The sequence below is a fragment of the Drosophila hydei genome, unplaced genomic scaffold (assembly GCF_003285905.1).
Source record: "Drosophila hydei strain 15085-1641.00,03,60 unplaced genomic scaffold, DhydRS2 tig00000333-arrow-arrow-pilon, whole genome shotgun sequence".
NCBI classification, from domain to species: domain Eukaryota; kingdom Metazoa; phylum Arthropoda; class Insecta; order Diptera; family Drosophilidae; genus Drosophila; species Drosophila hydei.
The window spans coordinates 483681-502834 of NW_022045711.1; the positions used below are offsets into that span (position 1 = coordinate 483681).

The 19154-nt window shown below is 45.2% G+C and overlaps 3 protein-coding genes across 7 annotated transcripts in view; 1 reads left to right on the plus strand and 2 right to left on the minus strand.

Moving 5' to 3' along the window:
• The first annotated feature begins 547 nt into the window (after positions 1-547).
• LOC111602415 (raf homolog serine/threonine-protein kinase Raf) lies at positions 548-4611 on the plus strand. 3 transcript variants are annotated; one of them, XM_023319448.2, is made up of 6 exons: positions 548-1113; positions 1178-1956; positions 2062-2190; positions 2858-2998; positions 3061-3434; positions 3499-4611. In XM_023319448.2, the coding sequence occupies exons 1-6, from the start codon at positions 951-953 to the stop codon at positions 4079-4081; spliced, it is 2169 nt and encodes a 722-aa protein (XP_023175216.1). In that variant the 5' UTR covers positions 548-950; the 3' UTR covers positions 4082-4611. The 3 variants fall into 3 exon arrangements, with proteins under 3 accessions (XP_023175216.1, XP_023175217.1, XP_023175218.1); XM_023319449.2 differs by having other exon boundaries at positions 2891-2998; XM_023319450.2 differs by having other exon boundaries at positions 1178-1914.
• Positions 4612-4734: 123 nt separating this feature from the next.
• LOC111602416 (39S ribosomal protein L14, mitochondrial) lies at positions 4735-5357 on the minus strand. Its single transcript, XM_023319451.2, has one exon. The coding sequence runs from the start codon at positions 5284-5286 to the stop codon at positions 4771-4773; it is 516 nt and encodes a 171-aa protein (XP_023175219.1). The 5' UTR covers positions 5287-5357; the 3' UTR covers positions 4735-4770.
• A 1324-nt stretch (positions 5358-6681) lies between these two features.
• LOC111602404 (mucin-5AC) overlaps positions 6682-19154 on the minus strand; it is a 32832-nt gene continuing 20359 nt past the window's right edge. For all 3 annotated transcript variants that reach the window (XM_023319427.2, XM_023319429.2, XM_023319428.2), the window contains exons 2-4: positions 11862-12225; positions 11464-11769; positions 6682-10699 (exon numbers count right to left, since the gene is read on the minus strand). In XM_023319427.2, coding sequence (XP_023175195.2) covers positions 6822-10699; positions 11464-11769; positions 11862-11919 — 4242 coding nt within the window. In that variant the 5' untranslated portion in view covers positions 11920-12225 and the 3' untranslated portion in view covers positions 6682-6821. The remainder of the gene's footprint in view (positions 10700-11463; positions 11770-11861; positions 12226-19154) is intronic.

Here is a 19154-nt window from a genome sequence, read left to right on the forward strand (position 1 = left end):
AAATCTCGTTCAAGTGCTCATAGCTAACTATTTTATATGAAATCTTATGAACTGAGCAGGGCTTTAGCTTGAATGACAAGTCAATAAGCAATTTAATAAAAATATACACCCAAAAACCAAAGTTCATTAATTATTTATTAATATCGATGTGGTGTTATGAGATGTTCACTGGCTCTCGCATAGCGATATTTACATAAGAATGCACTTTGTTCATTTGAAGTTGTAACTCAATTGGAACATACGGATCTTATATTGGCCTTTACTTACTAACTTAACTATTTCCCATATTGTATAATAATATAAAGAAGAAAACGTTCGTTATTGAAATAGAAAATTATTTTATTAGGTAACAATTGCTAAAATTATATTACTTTGCATGAATTTGTACTTATCGAAATTTTCGCGCGTTTTTTGAAACGATGTATTAAGGCATATCGATAAGTGCGCGTGAGTTTCTGAACGACTTATTAGGTGACCGTACAATCGAACTAGCTCAGAACTTGAACTTATCGACTCTAAAATATACGCAACGCAGCTGCAGAAGAAGCAGCAGAGTTAGCAGCAGCAGCAGCAGCAGCAGAATCGGCAGTAGAAGAAGAAACAGCATCCGCGGACTGCGTTTTAATCAATTAAAAGTCGTGCGAGTGAAAAAATGCAGCCGCTGGCTGCCAGCAGCAGCCGTTACCTCTCAGCTGGTACTGTTTGTGCTTGTACATTTAGATGTGGAAGCGGATACGAACGTGGGTGTCAACCAGTGTCAATCGAGCAAATTCTGAACGCAAGCGCAAAACAAACAACTGGCCAAAACTAATAATCAAAGCAAAAATAGCAAAAGCAACAGCAACAAAGTTCAGGGTCAGGGTCATGGTCAGGCAGCTGTAGGAGTTTAGGTGTTAAAGTTGCTAAACGAATCACCTGGACACAGGTGACCGCCATCAGGAATCGTCGCCATGTCGACCGATTCATCTGCTGAGAGCGACAGCGAAGTCTACGATCCGCTTGCCGATGAGCTTCACAATGTCCAACTGGTGATCCATGTGACAAGGGAGAACATCGATGCTTTGAATGCTAAATTTGCCAATCTTCAAGAGCCGCCAGCTATGTACTTAACAGGTGGATTCTCAATATTAAATGCATTTGCACAATTGCTTACTGTCTCGTCTCGTCTTTTCCATAGAATACCAGGAGCTGACGTCCAAGCTGCACGAACTAAAAGCCAAGGAGCATGAGTTAATGGAGCAACTGAATGCCCTGCAACAGGATGACGATTCCAAAAGCCAAAGCCAAAGCGAGGCAAAGCAACAACAGCAGCAGCAGCAGCAATCGAATACGGATCGCACCGATCAGCCGCATTATCAAAACCAGACGCAAATCTTGCAGCAACAGCGTCAGCTGGCCAGACACGCTCACGAGCTGAACGACTCGGGATCGGGGAGCCAATGTGGCACTTTAACCCGCCAGCCAAAGGTGCTGCTGCGTGCCCATTTGCCCAATCAGCAGCGCACCTCCGTCGAGGTGGTGGCTGGCACTCGTCTGTGCGATGCGCTGATGAAGGCGCTAACTCTCCGCCAGCTGGAGCCGTTCATGTGCGAGGTGAGCACGACGCCGCATAGCGGCCGACATATCATACCGTGGAACACGGATATTGGCACTCTCCATGTGGAGGAGATCTACGTGCGGCTGCTGGACAAGTTCCCGTTGGGGCCGCACATCAAGCATCAGTTTATACGCAAAACGTTCTTCTCGATCGCCTTCTGCGAGGGCTGTCGCCGGCTGCTCTTCACGGGCTTCTACTGCAGCCAGTGCAACTTCCGATTCCATCAACGTTGCGCCGGACGGGTGCCCATGCTCTGCCAGCCCTTCTCCGTGGACAGTTACTATGAGCGGCTGCTGTCGTCGTATCCAGAAAATTCGGTGGGTTTGCCCGTGGGTCGCAGCAATGCTGTGCGCTTCAATGTGAGTAGCCGTCGTTGCAGCAGCAGCGGCAGCAGCAGCACCGCCACGACCACAACAACAACAACAACCAACAACAGCAGCTCTAAACCTTCTGCCAACCGACAGGGCCGACCACCGCGCATCAGCCAGGATGACCGCTCCAACTCGGCGCCCAATGTCTGCATCAACAGCATCCGACCGCTGACCAACGACACGCAGCGCAGCCTCATCATGCAAGCCCGGCCCCCTTTGCCGGTAAGTGTACGCCAGACTCCCGGACGTGACTAACAGTCCCAGCTGGATATCTGCATAGCTGTTACCTAACTATACATAGTCCAACTGACTATGACTCAGCTCCTGCTACTTACTAAGGGGCTGCAGATGGATTTCCATTAACTAATTGATCATTGCTTGTTGAGCGTCCAAAAAGACTTCGCAGCAACGATTATGAAAAGCTGACCGACTGACTGGACGCCAGATGGATATAGTAAGTGATAAATATCTATATAGGGCTAACTGCTTGAAGGACTTCTGAGGATTGAATAGCCCTTTCAGGCTAGAAAGTCTAGTATTTCCTCTTTCTAAGCGTAGACTTGGGGGTTATCGAAAGAGTTCAGACCTCTGCATATAGCTGAAAGTGAATCGTACTCTCTTCCACATGCAAGCGTGGAATATAGGTGATATATTAGTTTTCGAACAAACTGGGTGGAAAGTTGGTAGGAATCGCAGCTGTTGTGGAGCAAACTAGAGAGCAGATTACACTCACTTGGATCAGTTGTTTGGATCAGTTAACTAACGCACATGAATTTTGTTTTTTATGTTTTATGCTGCTCGCTTTTTGGTTTTGTTCCGCGCTCCTCTCTCTCTCCCTCCCTCTCTCTCTCTCTTTTTGTTTCGTTCTCCTCTGTTTTACCCATTGCAGCATCCGTGCACGGATCATTCGAACTCGACGCAGTCGTCGCCCACCAGCACGCTGAAGCATAATAGACCCCGTGCCAGGTCCGCAGATGAGAGCAACAAGAATCTGCTCTCACGTGATGCCAAGAACTCGGAGGAGAACTGGGTGAGCTGCACTAGCAACACTGGCAAAGCCTAGATCATAATCTCATTTCGATCTCCATATAGAACATACAAGCAGAGGAGATCTTGATCGGGCCGCGCATCGGCTCGGGCTCGTTTGGAACAGTCTATCGCGCCCATTGGCATGGACCCGTTGCAGTGAAGACGCTCAAGGTGAAGACGCCGAGTCCGGCCCAGCTGCAGGCGTTCAAGAACGAGGTGGCCATGCTGAAGAAGACGCGCCACTGCAACATTCTCCTGTTCATGGGCTGCGTCTCGAAGCCATCGCTGGCCATAGTCACCCAGTGGTGTGAGGGCAGCAGCCTCTACAAGCACGTCCACGTCAACGAGACGAAGTTCAAGCTGAACACGCTCATCGACATTGGCAGGCAGGTGGCACAGGGCATGGACTATCTGCATGCCAAGAACATAATACACAGGTGAGTCGATGGGCTGGAGATTGCATAATAGACGAAGATTGTTGACTTGATGCTCCACGCACAGGGATCTCAAGACGAACAACATTTTCCTGCACGAGGATCTGTCCGTGAAGATTGGCGATTTCGGCTTGGCCACCGCCAAGACACGCTGGTCGGGCGAGAAGCAAGCGAATCAGCCAACGGGCAGCATTTTGTGGATGGCGCCAGAGGTGATACGTATGCAGGAGCAGAATCCCTATTCGTTTCAATCGGATGTCTATGCGTTTGGCATAGTCATGTACGAGCTGCTGGCAGAGTGCCTGCCCTACCGCAACATTAGCAACAAGGATCAGATTTTGTTTATGGTCGGGCGTGGTCTGCTTCATCCTGATATGACCCAAGTGCGATCAGATGCACCGCAGGCGCTGAAACGTCTCTCCGAGGATTGCATCAAATACAATCCCAAGGAGCGTCCACTCTTTCGGCCTCTGCTTAATATGCTGGAGAACATGCTGCGTACATTACCCAAGATACATCGCAGCGCCAGCGAGCCCAACCTAACCCAATCCCAGCTGCAAAACGACGATTTTCTCTACATGTGCCCCAGTCCCAAGACCCCGGTCAACTACAATAACTTTCAGTTTTACAACAGCGCGGGCAATATCTAAAGCCGGCTCAGGGAGTAGCAGAAGGAGACGGATCTTCTGAACAAGAGGATGGTGAAGAAGGATGAGGAGGAAGAGGAGGAGGAGGAGGCTGTACCTGTACTTACTATGAATGGAAGGCATGAAACAAATGTTTTGGGTCGAGCAGGCCACACTAAACAAGAGAGGAACGAGAGCAGAAATAAGGAACCTGAACGTGAGCAGGACAAGAGTTTAGCTCTCTCTCCCTCTCTCTCTCTTTCGTTTTCTCTTGTAGCAGCTCTGTTGCTTCACTTTGAGCTCAGCCTGAAGCAACTGAACGAGAGAGAGTTCTGTCAACGGAGTGAGAGCGAGACAAGTGATTTGCTGTCTTTCTCTCCCCGACAGCTGCTCGGCCTGGAGCAACTTCTAATGTGCATTTCTGTTATCAATTAAACAAACGCAAAAACAACCACAACTATTATTGTAAACTAACTAAAGTGAAACGCGCATATGTACATACATCTAAATATATATATACACATACAGAGAAACACACGCACACACATACACGCATACACATACATACGTTAGGCATCTACTACTAAAACGAAAAATAATAAGAAAACTACATTATAAACAATATACTACTTATTACTATAACGAAAAATCATGTTTTATTTATTTATATATATTTTTGTACACACACATGAAAAACCGCATGAATTGGTCAGCTAAACGTAACGACTGGCTATGGCCAGGACTTTCGTATAGTCCGCACCTTTGGCTAGCGTCTTCTCCTTGAGTATGGTCCGCAGGACCGTGGGAATTGGCACGTGGATGCGTGTGCCCAGCGGCGAGCCGTTGTCATCGATGAGCACCAAGTTGTTGCTGTCGAATTGGGGCTGCTTCATGCGCTGCTTCTGCTTGAGACCGACGAGGATGCCCTTCTTCATCTGTCCTTTGATGGCCACCAGCACCTTGTCGCCGATTAGGCCAATGCCCCGCTTGTTGTACACATGAATGCATCTGGGCGGCCGGCCCTCGGCCATGGCACGCTTGCCCAGGTCGCTGTTATCCACCACGCGCAGTCGAGCGAGTTTCCTAATCTCGCAGCATGCCGGCGTTGTGTGCAGCTGACAATTGCCGGGCTCGGCACTTGTGGCTAGGATGGAGCTGCTGTTGCTGCTTTTTGTTAACAGCGCCGCATTGCCGGCTCGTGCGAAGTTCCTCAGAAGAATTTGGGCCATTTGCTCCAAAAGTTTTTAACTTGCCCGTTGCTGATTTTCAGCACAACAAATGAAATTATACAATGTCTATCGATATATCGATGCTATCGGGCAAGACAGCACTGTAAAAGCGGAACGTGTATTGCGCAGCTATCGATAAGTTTTCATTTTATACGATAGTCAATTGTGACGTCACCAGTGTACATTTTGAGCGCACTTTTTGAATGTGCCTGCAATTTTATTAATTTTCTTTTTCTATGCAAACTCGTGCCTATTAGCTGTACACTAAAAGCTCTTAATGTTCTGATGCAATTGCCAATTACAACGCAAATACAATACATTTTCAAGAGCTGTAGCTAAAACACATATTTCCATCAGAGCTGGATGGCATTTGCTTAAGTAACAAGTATAAATCATAATAACTAACTTTCGCTTAGTAATAATTGCCTTGGTAAGCGGTAAATAGCAATTAATATAATTGAAAATTAATAAATTTAAACTTTAAGTTGGCGCGAAAGGATGTTGTCATCGTTGTTTTCAAATGTGCGCAGAACGATGCGGTATGGAAACTGCATAATCCTTTCGATATTCATTGATTGCACAGAATATCGATGATTATTGCAGGCAGTGCTGCCAATCGGCGCGCTGTGCTGCCCACAGAATTAATTCAAATTTGATATTTCAAAATTCATTTTTCTTGTCATTTTATGCGTTTTATTTATTAATGTATCAATAAAATATGCGCTTTAAGCGCACAGTACATATATGTTTATGGGTTCGCGTGTAGTATGTGTGTGCGTGTGTCTGTGTGTGCGCGTATGTATTAAATATAATTTATAAGCATAATTAACGCTTCAATTCATTCGCGCGCTTTGCTTTTTGTGCTATTTATTTTTGCTTAAATTTTATGATTAACTTTTGTTATAGTTGCATTTGTTTTTGTTTTTGTTTTTTGACACGACTAAGTAGACCAGTCCCATTGGTTAGAAAATTGGTTACTATAATTCACTATGATATACAGAATATGATATAGGCAAATAACGTTTACATCCATTTGCTCTTTCCTCTCGCATTTCTTGGGTTTCTTTTGTTTTTGGGTTCTTGTGAGCTTAGAGCTAAAACAAAGTATTTTTGTAAAAAAAAATAGAGCCATACAATTACATAGTTCATAACAAATATTAAGAATAGTTAAAAAAATTGATTATATATATATAGTTATATATATGTTTGTATTGGTATTCAAAAGCGCGCCAAACAACAAAGATTGTTACTAATATATGAAAAAAATAAAAATAAAATATATATTGTTTGGACTTCAATGTACAAGATCTGCATGCGCACTTGTTAATTATTTACATTTACACAAAATCATAAAATGTATAAATTAGGACAAAAGCAAACGAAATAAAAGTTGCAAATGAAAATCAAAAATCGAAATCGAAAATCGAAAACAAAAAAAATTAAGTTGAAAACTTTTTCAAGTAATTTGCGCCATTCGCTTTGTGCATGTCGTTTCGGTATTCTCTATGCTGCTGCTGCTGCTTCCTCTTCCTCGCTCAGGCACGATTCAGCTCCTCGCGCTTAAAGTTTCGTATCGCCTCCAGCAGCTGATCGCGCGGATCTGCCGCCGGCAACGCTACCTTCGATTTGGGCATCGCCTTTGCCTTGCTCAACATGGGGGGTGGCGGCGGCGGCGAGGGAGTAGCAGTGGCAGTGGGCGAGGGCGTGGCCGTAGGCGTGGCTACGGATCTGCTAGCCATGAAACTGATGGGTCGCAGCTTGACTTGCAGCGCAGCCGGCGCTGGCTTTGGTTCAGCTGTTTCTAGCTTCAGCTCCACTTTGCTGCTTCTCAGCTTTGTCGTCGATGTCGACGTCGACGTCGACGTCAGCGTCGCTGGCTTTACTGTTATCGATGTTGGCGTCGCTGGCTTCGCTGCTGTCGGCGTCGCTGGCTTCACTGCTGTCGACGTTGGCGTCGGCGTCGGCGTCGCTGGCTTCACTGTTATCGATGACGGCGTCGCTGTTGGCGTCGCTGGCTTCACTGCTATCGACGTCGACGTCGCTGTCTTTATTGCTATCGACGTCGGCGTCGTTGGCTTTACTGCTGTCGACGTTGGCATCGGCGTCGGCGTCGCTGGCTTTACAGATGTCGCTGCCGCAGTCGCTGCTGGCACTGGTGCTGCATTTGTTGTTGTTGTGCTCATTCCGTTCACAGAGACAGAGACGCGCACGTTCAGCGCCTGCTCGTGCTCCTGCTGCTCCTTGGCCAACATGCGCTCCTTGAATCCCGTGCGCCTCAGCGTATTCTGACCAAAAGGTGCTGCCACCGGCTCCACTGGCGTCGCAGTCGTCGCTGCCTTTCCCAGCGTCGAATTGGGTCGGGGCAGTGAGTTGGTTGTCCCGCTGACGCTGCTGCTGCTCTGCACTTGAACGCTGGCGGGCAGCGTAAAGCGATTGCTCTTCGACGGCCGTGGCAGCGTGGAGGGCTTGACTAGGAGCTCCTGCTGCATGGCTGGCTTCTCCTGTTCCGGCTCATGCTGCTCCCTCTCGCGCTCCTGGCTGGCATCGCGCAGCGGCTTGACCGTGATGGGCACGTGGTACTCTTTGCGCGGAATGCCCATGCGCAGCACAGGCGAGGCCACCTCAATGGTCAGCTTGACGGGTGCCGTGGCGGGCCTCGGTGTTGCTTCTGCTCTGGCGCCGCCATAGATGTAGTCGCCCTCGTTTTTGATGGCCACCTGCGACTTGGGACGCTCGCTCCATGTGGCAAAGTTAATGCTGGGCGGGCCGGAGTAGCGATATGTCTGTGGCAGCGGTTTGGGCGCTGGATCTGGCGCCAACTCTGGCTCTGGCTCTGGCTCAGGCTCAGGCTCAGGCTCCGGCTCTGTTGTGGCTTCCTGCAGAGAGTCCTTGCGAGCCGATGCTATGGGTAAAGCTGCCTGGGCATAAGCTGCAGCTGGCGACACAGTTGGGGTTAGCGAAGCGGACACAGGCATCTCCATGGTTGACGTAGCCACAGGCTGATCTAGGGACACCTTTGTAGCTATAGCTGGCGACACGACTGTGCTAACAGGCGTCGCCTTCTTGGCAGGCTCAGCTGTGGCCACGTTTGATGTAAAGCCAGTTGCGGACACGTTTGCAGCTTTAGATGGGGACGCGACTGTTTGAACAGGCATGGACTCTGGCTCAGCCACAGGCACAGGCACAGCTGTGGACGCCGCTTTAGATACAGATGTGGTCACAGATGTGTGCTCGTTCGCAGTGGACACGACTGTGCTGACAGGCACTGCTGTTGGTGTTGTTGTGGCTGCAGCTGTGTGGGACTTCACTGTAGACTCAGGCGTGCTTACAGGCGTGGCCACTTCTATTGACACCGGCTTGACCATGGGCGCAAGCACAGCTGTGGGCGATGCAGTCGATCTGCTCTTTGGTTTCTCAGACTCGTCCAGTTGCAATTGAAGTTGTGGCTTCGTCTCCGTGGAGTCAGTGGCATCTGTGGCCAGGCTGTTCTTGCGCGAGTTGCTCAATATGGTCTTGATGAGCTCGAGACTCTGGAGCGAAGGCGACTCCCCAATGCTCAGCTCGCTGGATGAGCGCCGCTGCTGCAGGCTGCCGTTCAGTCCAGCCAGCTCCAGCCGGTTGAGCGACAGCTGCGAGGAGCTGCGCAGCCGCAAACCAAAGGACGAGCCGTTGTGGCTATGCCTAGGCGACTGGAAGGAGTCGGTGCGTGCAACAGTAGGAGAGCTGCTGCTGCTGCTGTTGCTGCTGCTGCTGCTGCTGTGCCTGTTGCTGTTACCGTTGCCGTTGCTGGAGCAGCTTCGCACGTTGCCCGAGCCGTTGCTTATTGCTGCGATGCTAAAGTTGGCCAGGCGATTGGGCTTAGCCGCTTCGATTTGCTGCGGCTGCTCGGGCGCTTGGCGGATGAGCGTGTCCAGCCGCTGGTGCTGTATGATGGAGGACAGCTCGTTGACAACCTCGTTGCTCTTGGGCCGCTGCCCAAGCTGCCCCAGCTGCGCCCCGTCCGAGAAGTCCGGCGGCGGCGATATGGTACCCGCGTAGTTCCACGAGGACAGCGAAGTCAGGTCGCTGTTCGGGCTGCTGGGCGTCTGCGCCAGTGGTGTATCAGACAGGGGCGAGGGCTGCTCATCGTGTGCCGCTTCCAGCTGCTGGGTGGTCAGCAGCAGCTCCTTGACCTTGACAGAGCTCTTGCAGGATGTCTTAAAGTTATACACTTTGATGGCCTCGTCGTCCTCCTCGGAGCTGGACTCGATTGGGGCTTTATGAGCTGCCAAGGACTGCGCTTCCGGTTCGGGCGAGGGCGAGCTGGAGGGCAGCGGCGAGGGCACAGGCTCGCCAATGCCTGAGTCCGCCTGCTTGGAGGCCGCATCGTTGTTGTCCTCGTCCTCCTCCGTGGCGCTGCCCAGCGATCGAGGCTCCGGCGTGGGTGTGCGGTTCAACAGCACCTTGGACACGTTCTGGCTGCCATTGCTCTGCAGCTGGGGCGCCGTGCTGGCGGGCAAAGCCGGAGGCACTGCCTCCGCCTGCTGCTGCGGCTGCTGCACAACTGCGGCTGTGGGCGTGGCTACAGGAATGGGTGTGGTAATCCTAGGCGCTGGCTGCGGTATTGCCGGCAGAGCTTCCGTCATGGACGCCGTCGTGGAGGAGGCCAGCGATATGGTGTCTGCAGCTGCTGGTGCTGCCTCAGCTCCACCTTCAGCTGCAGGTCCTGGCGATTCTGGAGGCGGGGCTGGCGCCGTCTTCTTCTTCAGCTGCAGCAGACGCTTGCGCGGCGTCGGTTCCGGCAAGGCCTGAGAATAGGGCCTGCGCTCCAGCGTGGCATAGTGTCCGCCATCTAAGGTCTTGGCACTGTTGCCATTGCAGTCTAGCTCGAACGAGGGTTCCGCCTCCGTTTCAGTTGTCTTTTCCGGCGTGCTGGCCAAGTTGGGCGTGGACATGCACAGCTGCGGACGCTTCACAATGACCGCATAGGCGGGCTCCGTTGGAGTTGGAGTCGGCGTCGGCGTCGGCGCTGGGTTCTCGTTGAACTGCGCTACAGACTGCTCCGGTATGACCACCTGGCTGGGTGGACGTGGCGCGACGCGCTTCTTGCGTGGAGGCGGCGCCACGGCCAACGCCTTGGGCGGCACCACGGGCGTGCGCGTGTAGTTCATGCCCGTGGAGTCCATGGAGTTGAGCGAGTTGCTCGAGCTATACGGACTGGGCGTCTTGGCCGTCAGCTTGGAGTGCGAGTGCCGGCTGCTGCTGAACTCGGAGCTGCTGCTCAGCGAATCGCGTGTGCCGCCCGTGCGCTGAAACTTGAGCATGGAGTCCGCATTGAAGCTGTCATACGACTCCGACTTGTGGCACAAACGTATCTCCGACAGACCCACTGCACCGATGCTCGACTCGCAGCTGTACACCTGACTAGCATCCACTGTGGGAGAGATCATAGAGAGAGAGAGACAAAGAGAGAGATTGATTAGTTGAAAGTCTGTTCTCCATCGAAAGTCAGTTCTTAAGTAGATGTGCTGGAACTAGTCGTAAGTTAAACAGAGTGAAACGACTCGATTGGTTTAACTTTATTAAGGAGAATTTACTGTGCCTTTAGCTACTCAGATAAGCTAAACTCTAAGCCTGTGCTTGAATAGTTCTGTGTGTCATTATCACTTGGATTAGCGCCTAAAAACTGCCTCAGAAAAATATATTCTAGCATCGAATTGCCTAGCACAGATCAATACTGCAACGGGCAGAAGCAAGGACTGCCTCAGAGTTGAATGCAAAATGTATTTCTTAGGCTTAACTTCAACTTCTACTTCCACACGCGCTCAGCTTCCTTTTCCTTTAATTAGGTTTATCGAACTGATCAATATTTATCGATTGTTCGGTTACAGACGATTCATAGCCAGCATCATTTGAATTGCAGCTTTCTCTTGACAGAGCAGCTCGCATTTCTATATGCCAAGTGTATTTTTAGGTTTCTTTAGAACCTTCGAAATACCTATAATAAATCGATAGTTCGATAAGCAGAAGCAAAGCATAACTGACTTCCTTTTGACACGTTCTCTCAGACTTTCCTTCCTGTGCTCACATATTCTACACTCATACTAGGAGTAACTTTAGTATAATTCATGCAATTGTTGTTGGAGTTGATCGATAAATCGATCGTTATAGAAAATTCACTCCATATCCCATGCTTACCTGGATTGCGAAACTCATATTTATCGGCATCCAACTGTTTGTTGTCGCAGACCAGGGAGAGCAGCTTGCTGAGTGGCACACGGGCGCCCAGCCGCGTCACATACAGCTGATCCTTGGGCAGGAGCACGGTGATGCGGAAAGTCTGCTCGAACGGCGCATTGCTGGTGGCTGCGGGCAGAGGGGTGATGCGATTGTAATCCAGCTGACTAGCCTCGTTGATGTGCATGCCCTGGTCTGTGGACAGGTGGTGCAGCTGTGTGGTTGACTTTGACAGCTTGCCATTGGCGCTGCCCACGCTAGATTTGTCTACAAATTGAGAAGGAGAAAGAAGGAGAGACAAAGAGAGAGAGAAGGTAATGATCAGTTGTAGTCGGTATCACTCGGTTAGAGACACTTACCTTTTTTGCGGCCAAGCCAGCGATTGAGTGTAGTGAAGCCGCCCTTCATGTTGCTCATGTTGGGGCCAGGCTCGCTCGCTATTTCTCTCTCTCTCTCTCTCTCTCTCTCTATCTATCTATCGATTAGGCTGTTCTCACTTTAGTATTTGATTAAATTTGATTTTCGCTTCCGTTTCCGTTTCTGTTTTAACTGTTCGTTCGCTTCCTCTCGAATTCTTCCTCTTGTTGTTGTTGTTAATTGATTGATCGATCGATTAATCGATTATTGTTGTGATCGCTGTGCTTGTTACGCCCCTCTCTAGAATGTTTCGTAATATTTCTGAAGCATAATACAAAATGGCGTGCGATTTGTGCGCTGCGAAATCTGCAAGTAAGAAATCATTCGAATGCCTGATTACGATTACGTTCAAAGAAAATGAATATAAAAGTTTATAAGAAATATGCCAAGACGCCAGCGCTCTTATCAGAGGGAGGCTAGAAGCGCGAGAGAGAGAGCGAGCGAACGCCCATGAGCTGATAACAAATATCTCCTCTGCCCTCTCGCCCCTTCAGGCTCTACAGATAGACTTCAGGAGGCGGCGAGGGGCGTGCCAAAGCAGACGCCATACGCGCATTCCTTGTGTAATGAATGGCTTTCTTATCGTCTTATCGTCCCGCACACACACACACACACACACACACGCATACTAGACAAGTTCTGATAGCCATTGGATGTGCTCATGTCTGCTAGATAACCAACAAAAGCCATCAGCTGGAATGCGTAAAACTAACCTCAAATTTGTAGCTAACGCTAAAACGATGAACTCTATGTGCTGATAGTCGGATGATTATCAACTGAAAGACATTAACTTGTCGTAATATATAATCATAATACATGTGATAATGATAGCTTGCATTTTTTTATGCTACGCAATGGGCTAAGGCACACAAGCTACAGCTAAAGTTCATGTTAAAATAGAATTGAAATTTAACGCTAAGTTAAGGATTATCTAAAATTTAAGTTTAAGTAAAGGAAAATTAAAAGCTGCAGTTCAAATTAAACTTGAAGTCAAAGTAAATGTTACAGGTAAAATGTGACTTTTTTTAAGTTGAAGTTAAAAGTTCAGATTAAGCTGACAGGCTAATGTTCGATTAGACTTATATATCAAATTTAAAATAAAATTCAACATGTGAGCTACATTTGTAGTTAGTGCAATTTAACGCCAATGCTAAGGTAATGTCAAAGTCAGCATAAAAGGCAAAGTAAGCATTAAACTTAAAGTGCATAATTAAAGCTAAAATTCACATTAAGATTAAGGCTGCAGTCAACATTATAATCAAAGTCAAAATCGAAGTTGACGTTAAGATCAGAGTCAAGTCACAGTTAATTTAAAAAGTTAGTTAAAGTTAAAGTTTATGTTTACGTTAAAGTCCAAGTCAGAGTTAATTTCAGCTTTGAAGTAACAATGTATGCCAAAGTTCAAGCCCTTAATCAAATAAATAAAAATAAATAAATAAATAAAAATAAATAATAAATAAAAAGATAAATAATTAAAAAAAAATAATAAAAAAAAAATAATACTAATCAGTGAGGGCAACAATACTCAGATACGATTATATACGATATGGTTCTTATTCATGGAATTCACTTGGAATGCTTAACTAGGCACTTAACATTAATAACTTAATACTAGGGGAAGACATGAAGAGATTTCTAGCTGAGAGTAAAGAGATATTTATGTTCTGCGAATATGAATATTCAAGTATTATACAAAGCTAATATACCCGTCCACACATCTCAACTAACGCGGCGATTGCCAATCTCAATGGAAGATCAACTAATAAAGTATTAGAGATACATCTGAGGCTAATTTATTTAAGATAAATAAATGTTGTTAAGATAAACAAAACTTATTAAATAAATATATATTTTTAGCTGAAGGAAAATTTATTTTAGTTCGACAGCTCAAACTGGCCAATTTATGGACCGATTCGTATTGCTGAAGTCGTAAAAAACGTTTGCCTCCGGAGAACAAGCGCAATCGAGTTAAAGTATTTACAGCTCCCCAGATATTTGCATGCATTCATAAACAAATCAATTTATTATAATCATAAAGTTCTCCACAAAGAAAGATGTGTGCGTGTGTGTGTGTGTGTGTTAAGTCGCGAGCGAAGTAGAATGTTTGTGCTTGGCACACGATAAGCGTCGATAGGCGATCAGAGATGGGCGCGTGAAAATCGATAACGAGCCAAAAACTATCTAAGAAATAGTTTCTATAGTAATTATTTTCCACCTGATCCACCTGGATGACTTATCCAGCCTAAGATCTGTGTGCATCCATAGATATATATATATTTACAGTTAGTTTACTAGATGCTAGTTTGGCGTGCCTTTCGGCCCAACATATCTCATAGATAAGATAATATAATTCTTTAGATATCCAGGTAAATTCGTTGACTAACGCGTTGGTTTGCGTGACTCATTAGACATCGGTTATGCGTTGCTCGTGTCACGTGCAAGCACGCGACCATCTCTATCATCAATTAACCTGTGAAATTTGTTGCTATTTGCGTTAAGCTTAACGCCGATTGTCCTCTAAAATTATGATTAAGCGCACCCGCACACTCTGAAAGCCTGCCGACAGCACAGGCGACAAAAGCCGCGCGCGATTCGCACGCGTTTCTTGTCGCGCACATTTCATTTGCACCGAAGAAAGGGTGTGGGCGTGTGGAGGGGTTGCATGATTACCTGTTAGACAAGAGGAACGCGAGGGGTCGTCGATGGAAGCTTGTTTGATTGAATAATGACAATGTTCATGCGATATTATTGCTACAAACTTGCTGTTGTTGTCTACTCATTGGCCATGCAAATTACTTGCAATTGCAACAATAATGACAGCAACAACAACACCAATGCTCGACTCGGAGATACCCCATATGCACACTTGACTATATTCTATGAGATATGAAGTCAGGCCGGTTCAATAGATAGGGTATACAGCTGGTATATGCAAGCATATATATAGACAGAGAGATGGAGATATACAGATAGAAAAAGAGTTTGCAGCTCGTTTGAGGATGCGACATAAAGAGGAACTTGACAAAAATATATATATATGTAATATCAGAGACAGAGAGACACGTAGAGAGACAGGGGAAGAAAAAGAAAGTGGCAGAGAGAGAGAAAGGTAGAGAAAGAGAAAGAAACACAAATAGAGAGATAGATAGATAGAGAGAGAGAGAGAGCTAGACAGAGGACAAGGCATCTAAGAGGAAATCTATATCTTTTTAGAGAGAGAGAGAGAAATTGAGGCATATATGACTACTATATAAAGGATAGTAAGTAAGTGGATTACTTCGCTCGCACATATTGACTGCCCATGGCATATACCCCAAATATACTGTTGATCTATATATGTAATTGTTGCAGGGTATTTTCACTAACCGCATTTATATATGTATATGGCTAGTTGTGAGTTGTGTAATTGAGCCAGAGCACGTGCCCGACTTGCAGCTTAAATCTGTCTCACACACACACACACACACACACACACACACACACACACACACACACACACACACACGCACACACCCACACCCCTTCCCGTTTGAGTTAAGCACCTTGAAGCGTTTGTAAATCGATTTGGCTGCGACGAGTTGCTCCACTAATTAGCCCGACTATTAGCCAGGCTAATTAAAATTTACTCACTGTTTAGCTATTCGCTGGAATTGCTGTTTTTAATGCCTTAAGCAATGGAACCGAGCAAAGCCTTTGCCAAACAAATCGCATAGAGTTTTATTTCTGTTTTATCAATTTGTTTTTTACTTTTGTTAGCTCTTTTGGCTATTAAAGCACCTCAAGTATTCGTGTGTGAGAGAGCGAGAGGCAGCAGGTGGAGGAGGAAGAGAATCAGTTTATAGTCAGTTAGTTAAACTTGAAATAAATATGAGTAAGAAAAAATTCCTCGACTATCGCAGCAACAAAAGGCGACGACGACGTATAAAATCATCACGTTCCATAAACATGAACGAAATACAAATATAAATATATATATATATATATATATGTTTCTATATATAATATATTTATAATATATATACATATATAAGAGCTTAAAGACTGAGTGCTCCTCACCTAGTTAAGTCAGAATTTCGCTAAGAGGATTTTGTCATTTGCCGTAGCCGAGAACCGGATATTAGAATATTCACGCTCTATCCGAGCAGTCGAGTAACTAACTATCCATATCTACTTATCGTATCGTATATGCTGACAAATACTGTCACACGCGTGCTATATCTTTATAGGGTCTGATTCGAACGCAATTATCAGCAGTTGAAAGTTGCTCATTCATAACAACACAATCATATACTATAAAGGCATCTATATCTATATATATATACTGTGTACATTTTATATATGGTATATAGGCATCAGTTGATATAGTCGTATTCAGTTTGCAATTAGTTATTGACAGAGTAAACGCAATTCAAATGTTGTCCCATCATTAGATGAAAACGACTTCAGCTTCGTATGCTAATTCAGGTATATGGTATATGTGCATACTGGTCTATAACTGGGTATATATCTTTATTGAACCGATTATAAGCTTATCTGAAAGCTTGATAAGCTAAGAAAGAGTCGAGCAATCTGCTAGAGAAACGTTTGCGAATGACGCACAAAGAAGAGCAGAGCTCACAAAGAGCTTTAAGGATAGCGTGCCTGAAAGGGAATTCAAAGTGAGAGCAAGCACTTAAGGATATGGCTCGAAGAGGAGTCGCAAACAGAGCCCGAAAGACCGAGAGTAGAGCAGTTACTTAGCTGCTGGCTTAGTTCACATCAATTCAAATTAAAGACTGATGGGACTGATGGGGCTGACGAGGCTGATGGGGCTGACGAGGCTGATGGGGCTGATGTCACATAATTATCAAATCAAATTCAAGCAACTGCCAGTTGTGAGCAGCCAAAGGCCAAGTTAACAGCCAAGTCACGTAACCTATTAAAAATTCTACTTCTATTTATAAGCGCCCAGCCATTTATATAATATATGTAATATCTAGTATAAGAAGTACTGGAATTTGCGTAATATGCCCGTTTCTAGCTATATAATGAGGATGACCTTTAAGTTGTCTAATGATACTGGCGACTCCAGGGTCTGCGGGCATACAGATAGTGGCTGGGCCCATATAGTGCCCTTGCCGATATAGGTTTAGCTCTCCAGACAATGAATTTTTGAAGGGTGCCACGAATTACCGTTATAGCTGGCAATCAAATTGGCAACTTTCTACCGTTATGCATTGGCCATATAATTGTGTGCCTTAAAAATTTTAGCACATATATATATATATATATATATATATATAGTATGCGACGTTCCATTTCCCCAAACGCTAATAAGCCGAATCAGAAGTACAAACATTCCAAAAAAAAAAAAACAACAACAATAAAAATGAAATAAAACAAGGTAAACCACAACGAAATATCCCAAAAGCAACAACAACAGGTATGTGATTGATGATTAATCGGGGCTTAGGCATAACTGATTGCATCTGCATACACCTGTACATAACAGACACACACACACACATATATATATATATATATATAGTGTGTATTATATCATTTATGGATATTGGGAATTTCATGTGAGTTTTGTTTTTTGTGTTTTTTTTATTGTTTTCAGATACATTGAGCAATGCATGCGACATTGGCATTGGCATTGCAACTGAGTTGGGGAGGGTCGGGGGGCGGTTGCTGAGATAGAGCTGAGACTGATCCAAAGTTAGGCGATGATATCACACGCGGCGACGTGCGGCAATTTTTATTGGATGCTCATCATTGTGTGTTACCCTAGCCGAGGGTATTCACATTTTAGCACGGAACCAACAACAATTTTAGCATTGCATACATACTGCAAGGTATATATGTATCTATATATATATCGATATCTGATAAGAGTAGTTTATAGATTATAAATTTGCTCAGTTCTAAGTTCTTTACTGTTAGAATCGATGCAAACTTAAGTTTTCTTTTATAAATTCATTCATCATTGAACGCCTGTAGCATATATTTAGATTATAGACATAAATAGCTATGTGTGAGTCTTCAGATATATGTCTATATTCTAAGTCACTATCATCTTCGAAAGGCTGTAGGGAAAAACTAGGGCAAAAGGCAAAGTTAGGTTCGATTGCCTCTGGGATTATTTCGAGGAGAATTAGTAAAAAGTAATCGGGGCAACAACTACAATAAATCTAGGATATTTGCAGCAATTTCGGCAGCTCAAGAATGATGACAATCGCAGCTTCAGCAAGGATTAGCGGTGCGAACAACTCTTTCAACACACCTCGTTCAGTTCAGCAAAGAACCCTTTGGAACTTTGCCTTCTGCATGATATACATACATATATATGTATATATATATATGTATATATATATATACATATATTTACATATATATTAATTGAGATTAAAACTTGCTTAACCAGCATAAGCTTATAGATAAATCCCTTGACTAACTATTGAATTTCTAGCTGCATGTAAATTCCAATTGGGAGTATATCTATCAAGAAAGACAACGATAGCAGAATAAAGTTATATATAGAATCTCTTAAAAATATATTAGTGTATTATATATTCGTCGTTTGTGTAGGATTATTTTTCCTATTGTTTCGTTGTTTTATTACTATGATTGTTCAGTATTGTCTCAGAGGCAAACTAGTCAGAAAAGCCACAACAACTATGCAAATTGCGCCCATCTCAACAAATATATATATATGATAGTCACCTGTGGAAAAGTTTACACAACGCCTTTATCTAAAATAGAAATAGAAATAGAAACTTGGGTCGAGTTATCAGCCGGTTCGAGTGACTAATTGAAGAACTTATGCTAAATAACATTCAGCGGGTCTTTATCGCAGTATTTGCTATTCGAGGCACTTGAATACTCATTGGCCAGAAGCCAAGAGAGCTTCGGATTGGGTCACGAGAGGTGTACGAGGCTGGGTATTCGGCTGCAGTTAATTGTTTGGATCCGCTACTTCAGTTATCGCATTCTATATGTGGGTCGGTCGGTATGTGTGTGGCTAAGTAAATATTGAATAGATAATCCAATTACATAAGCAAAACCTCTGACCATGGCTAGCCTAGAAAAATGGATGGGTAAATATGAAAGAAATATGAATACTATTTGGCTTCGACAAACACTGAAAACTGAGAGCAGGCTCTAATAAGTAGACCAAAAGCTCATTACAATCCAATTTCCAATTGGATGTAGGCCAATCGATATATGGAACAGTTCATCTTACAGCTAAATAA

Excerpts from the sequence above, each read along its gene's own strand:
- LOC111602415 (XM_023319448.2), top strand. The coding sequence starts at position 951 with ATGTCGACCGATTCATCTGCTGAGAGCGACAGCGAAGTCTACGATCCG. Across the intron at positions 1,957-2,061 it reads GCAATGCTGTGCGCTTCAAT|GGCCGACCACCGCGCATCAG; the intron begins GTGAGTAGCCGT and ends GCCAACCGACAG. Across the intron at positions 2,999-3,060 it reads AGAACTCGGAGGAGAACTGG|AACATACAAGCAGAGGAGAT; the intron begins GTGAGCTGCACT and ends ATCTCCATATAG.
- LOC111602416 (XM_023319451.2), bottom strand. The coding sequence starts at position 5,286 with ATGGCCCAAATTCTTCTGAGGAACTTCGCACGAGCCGGCAATGCGGCG.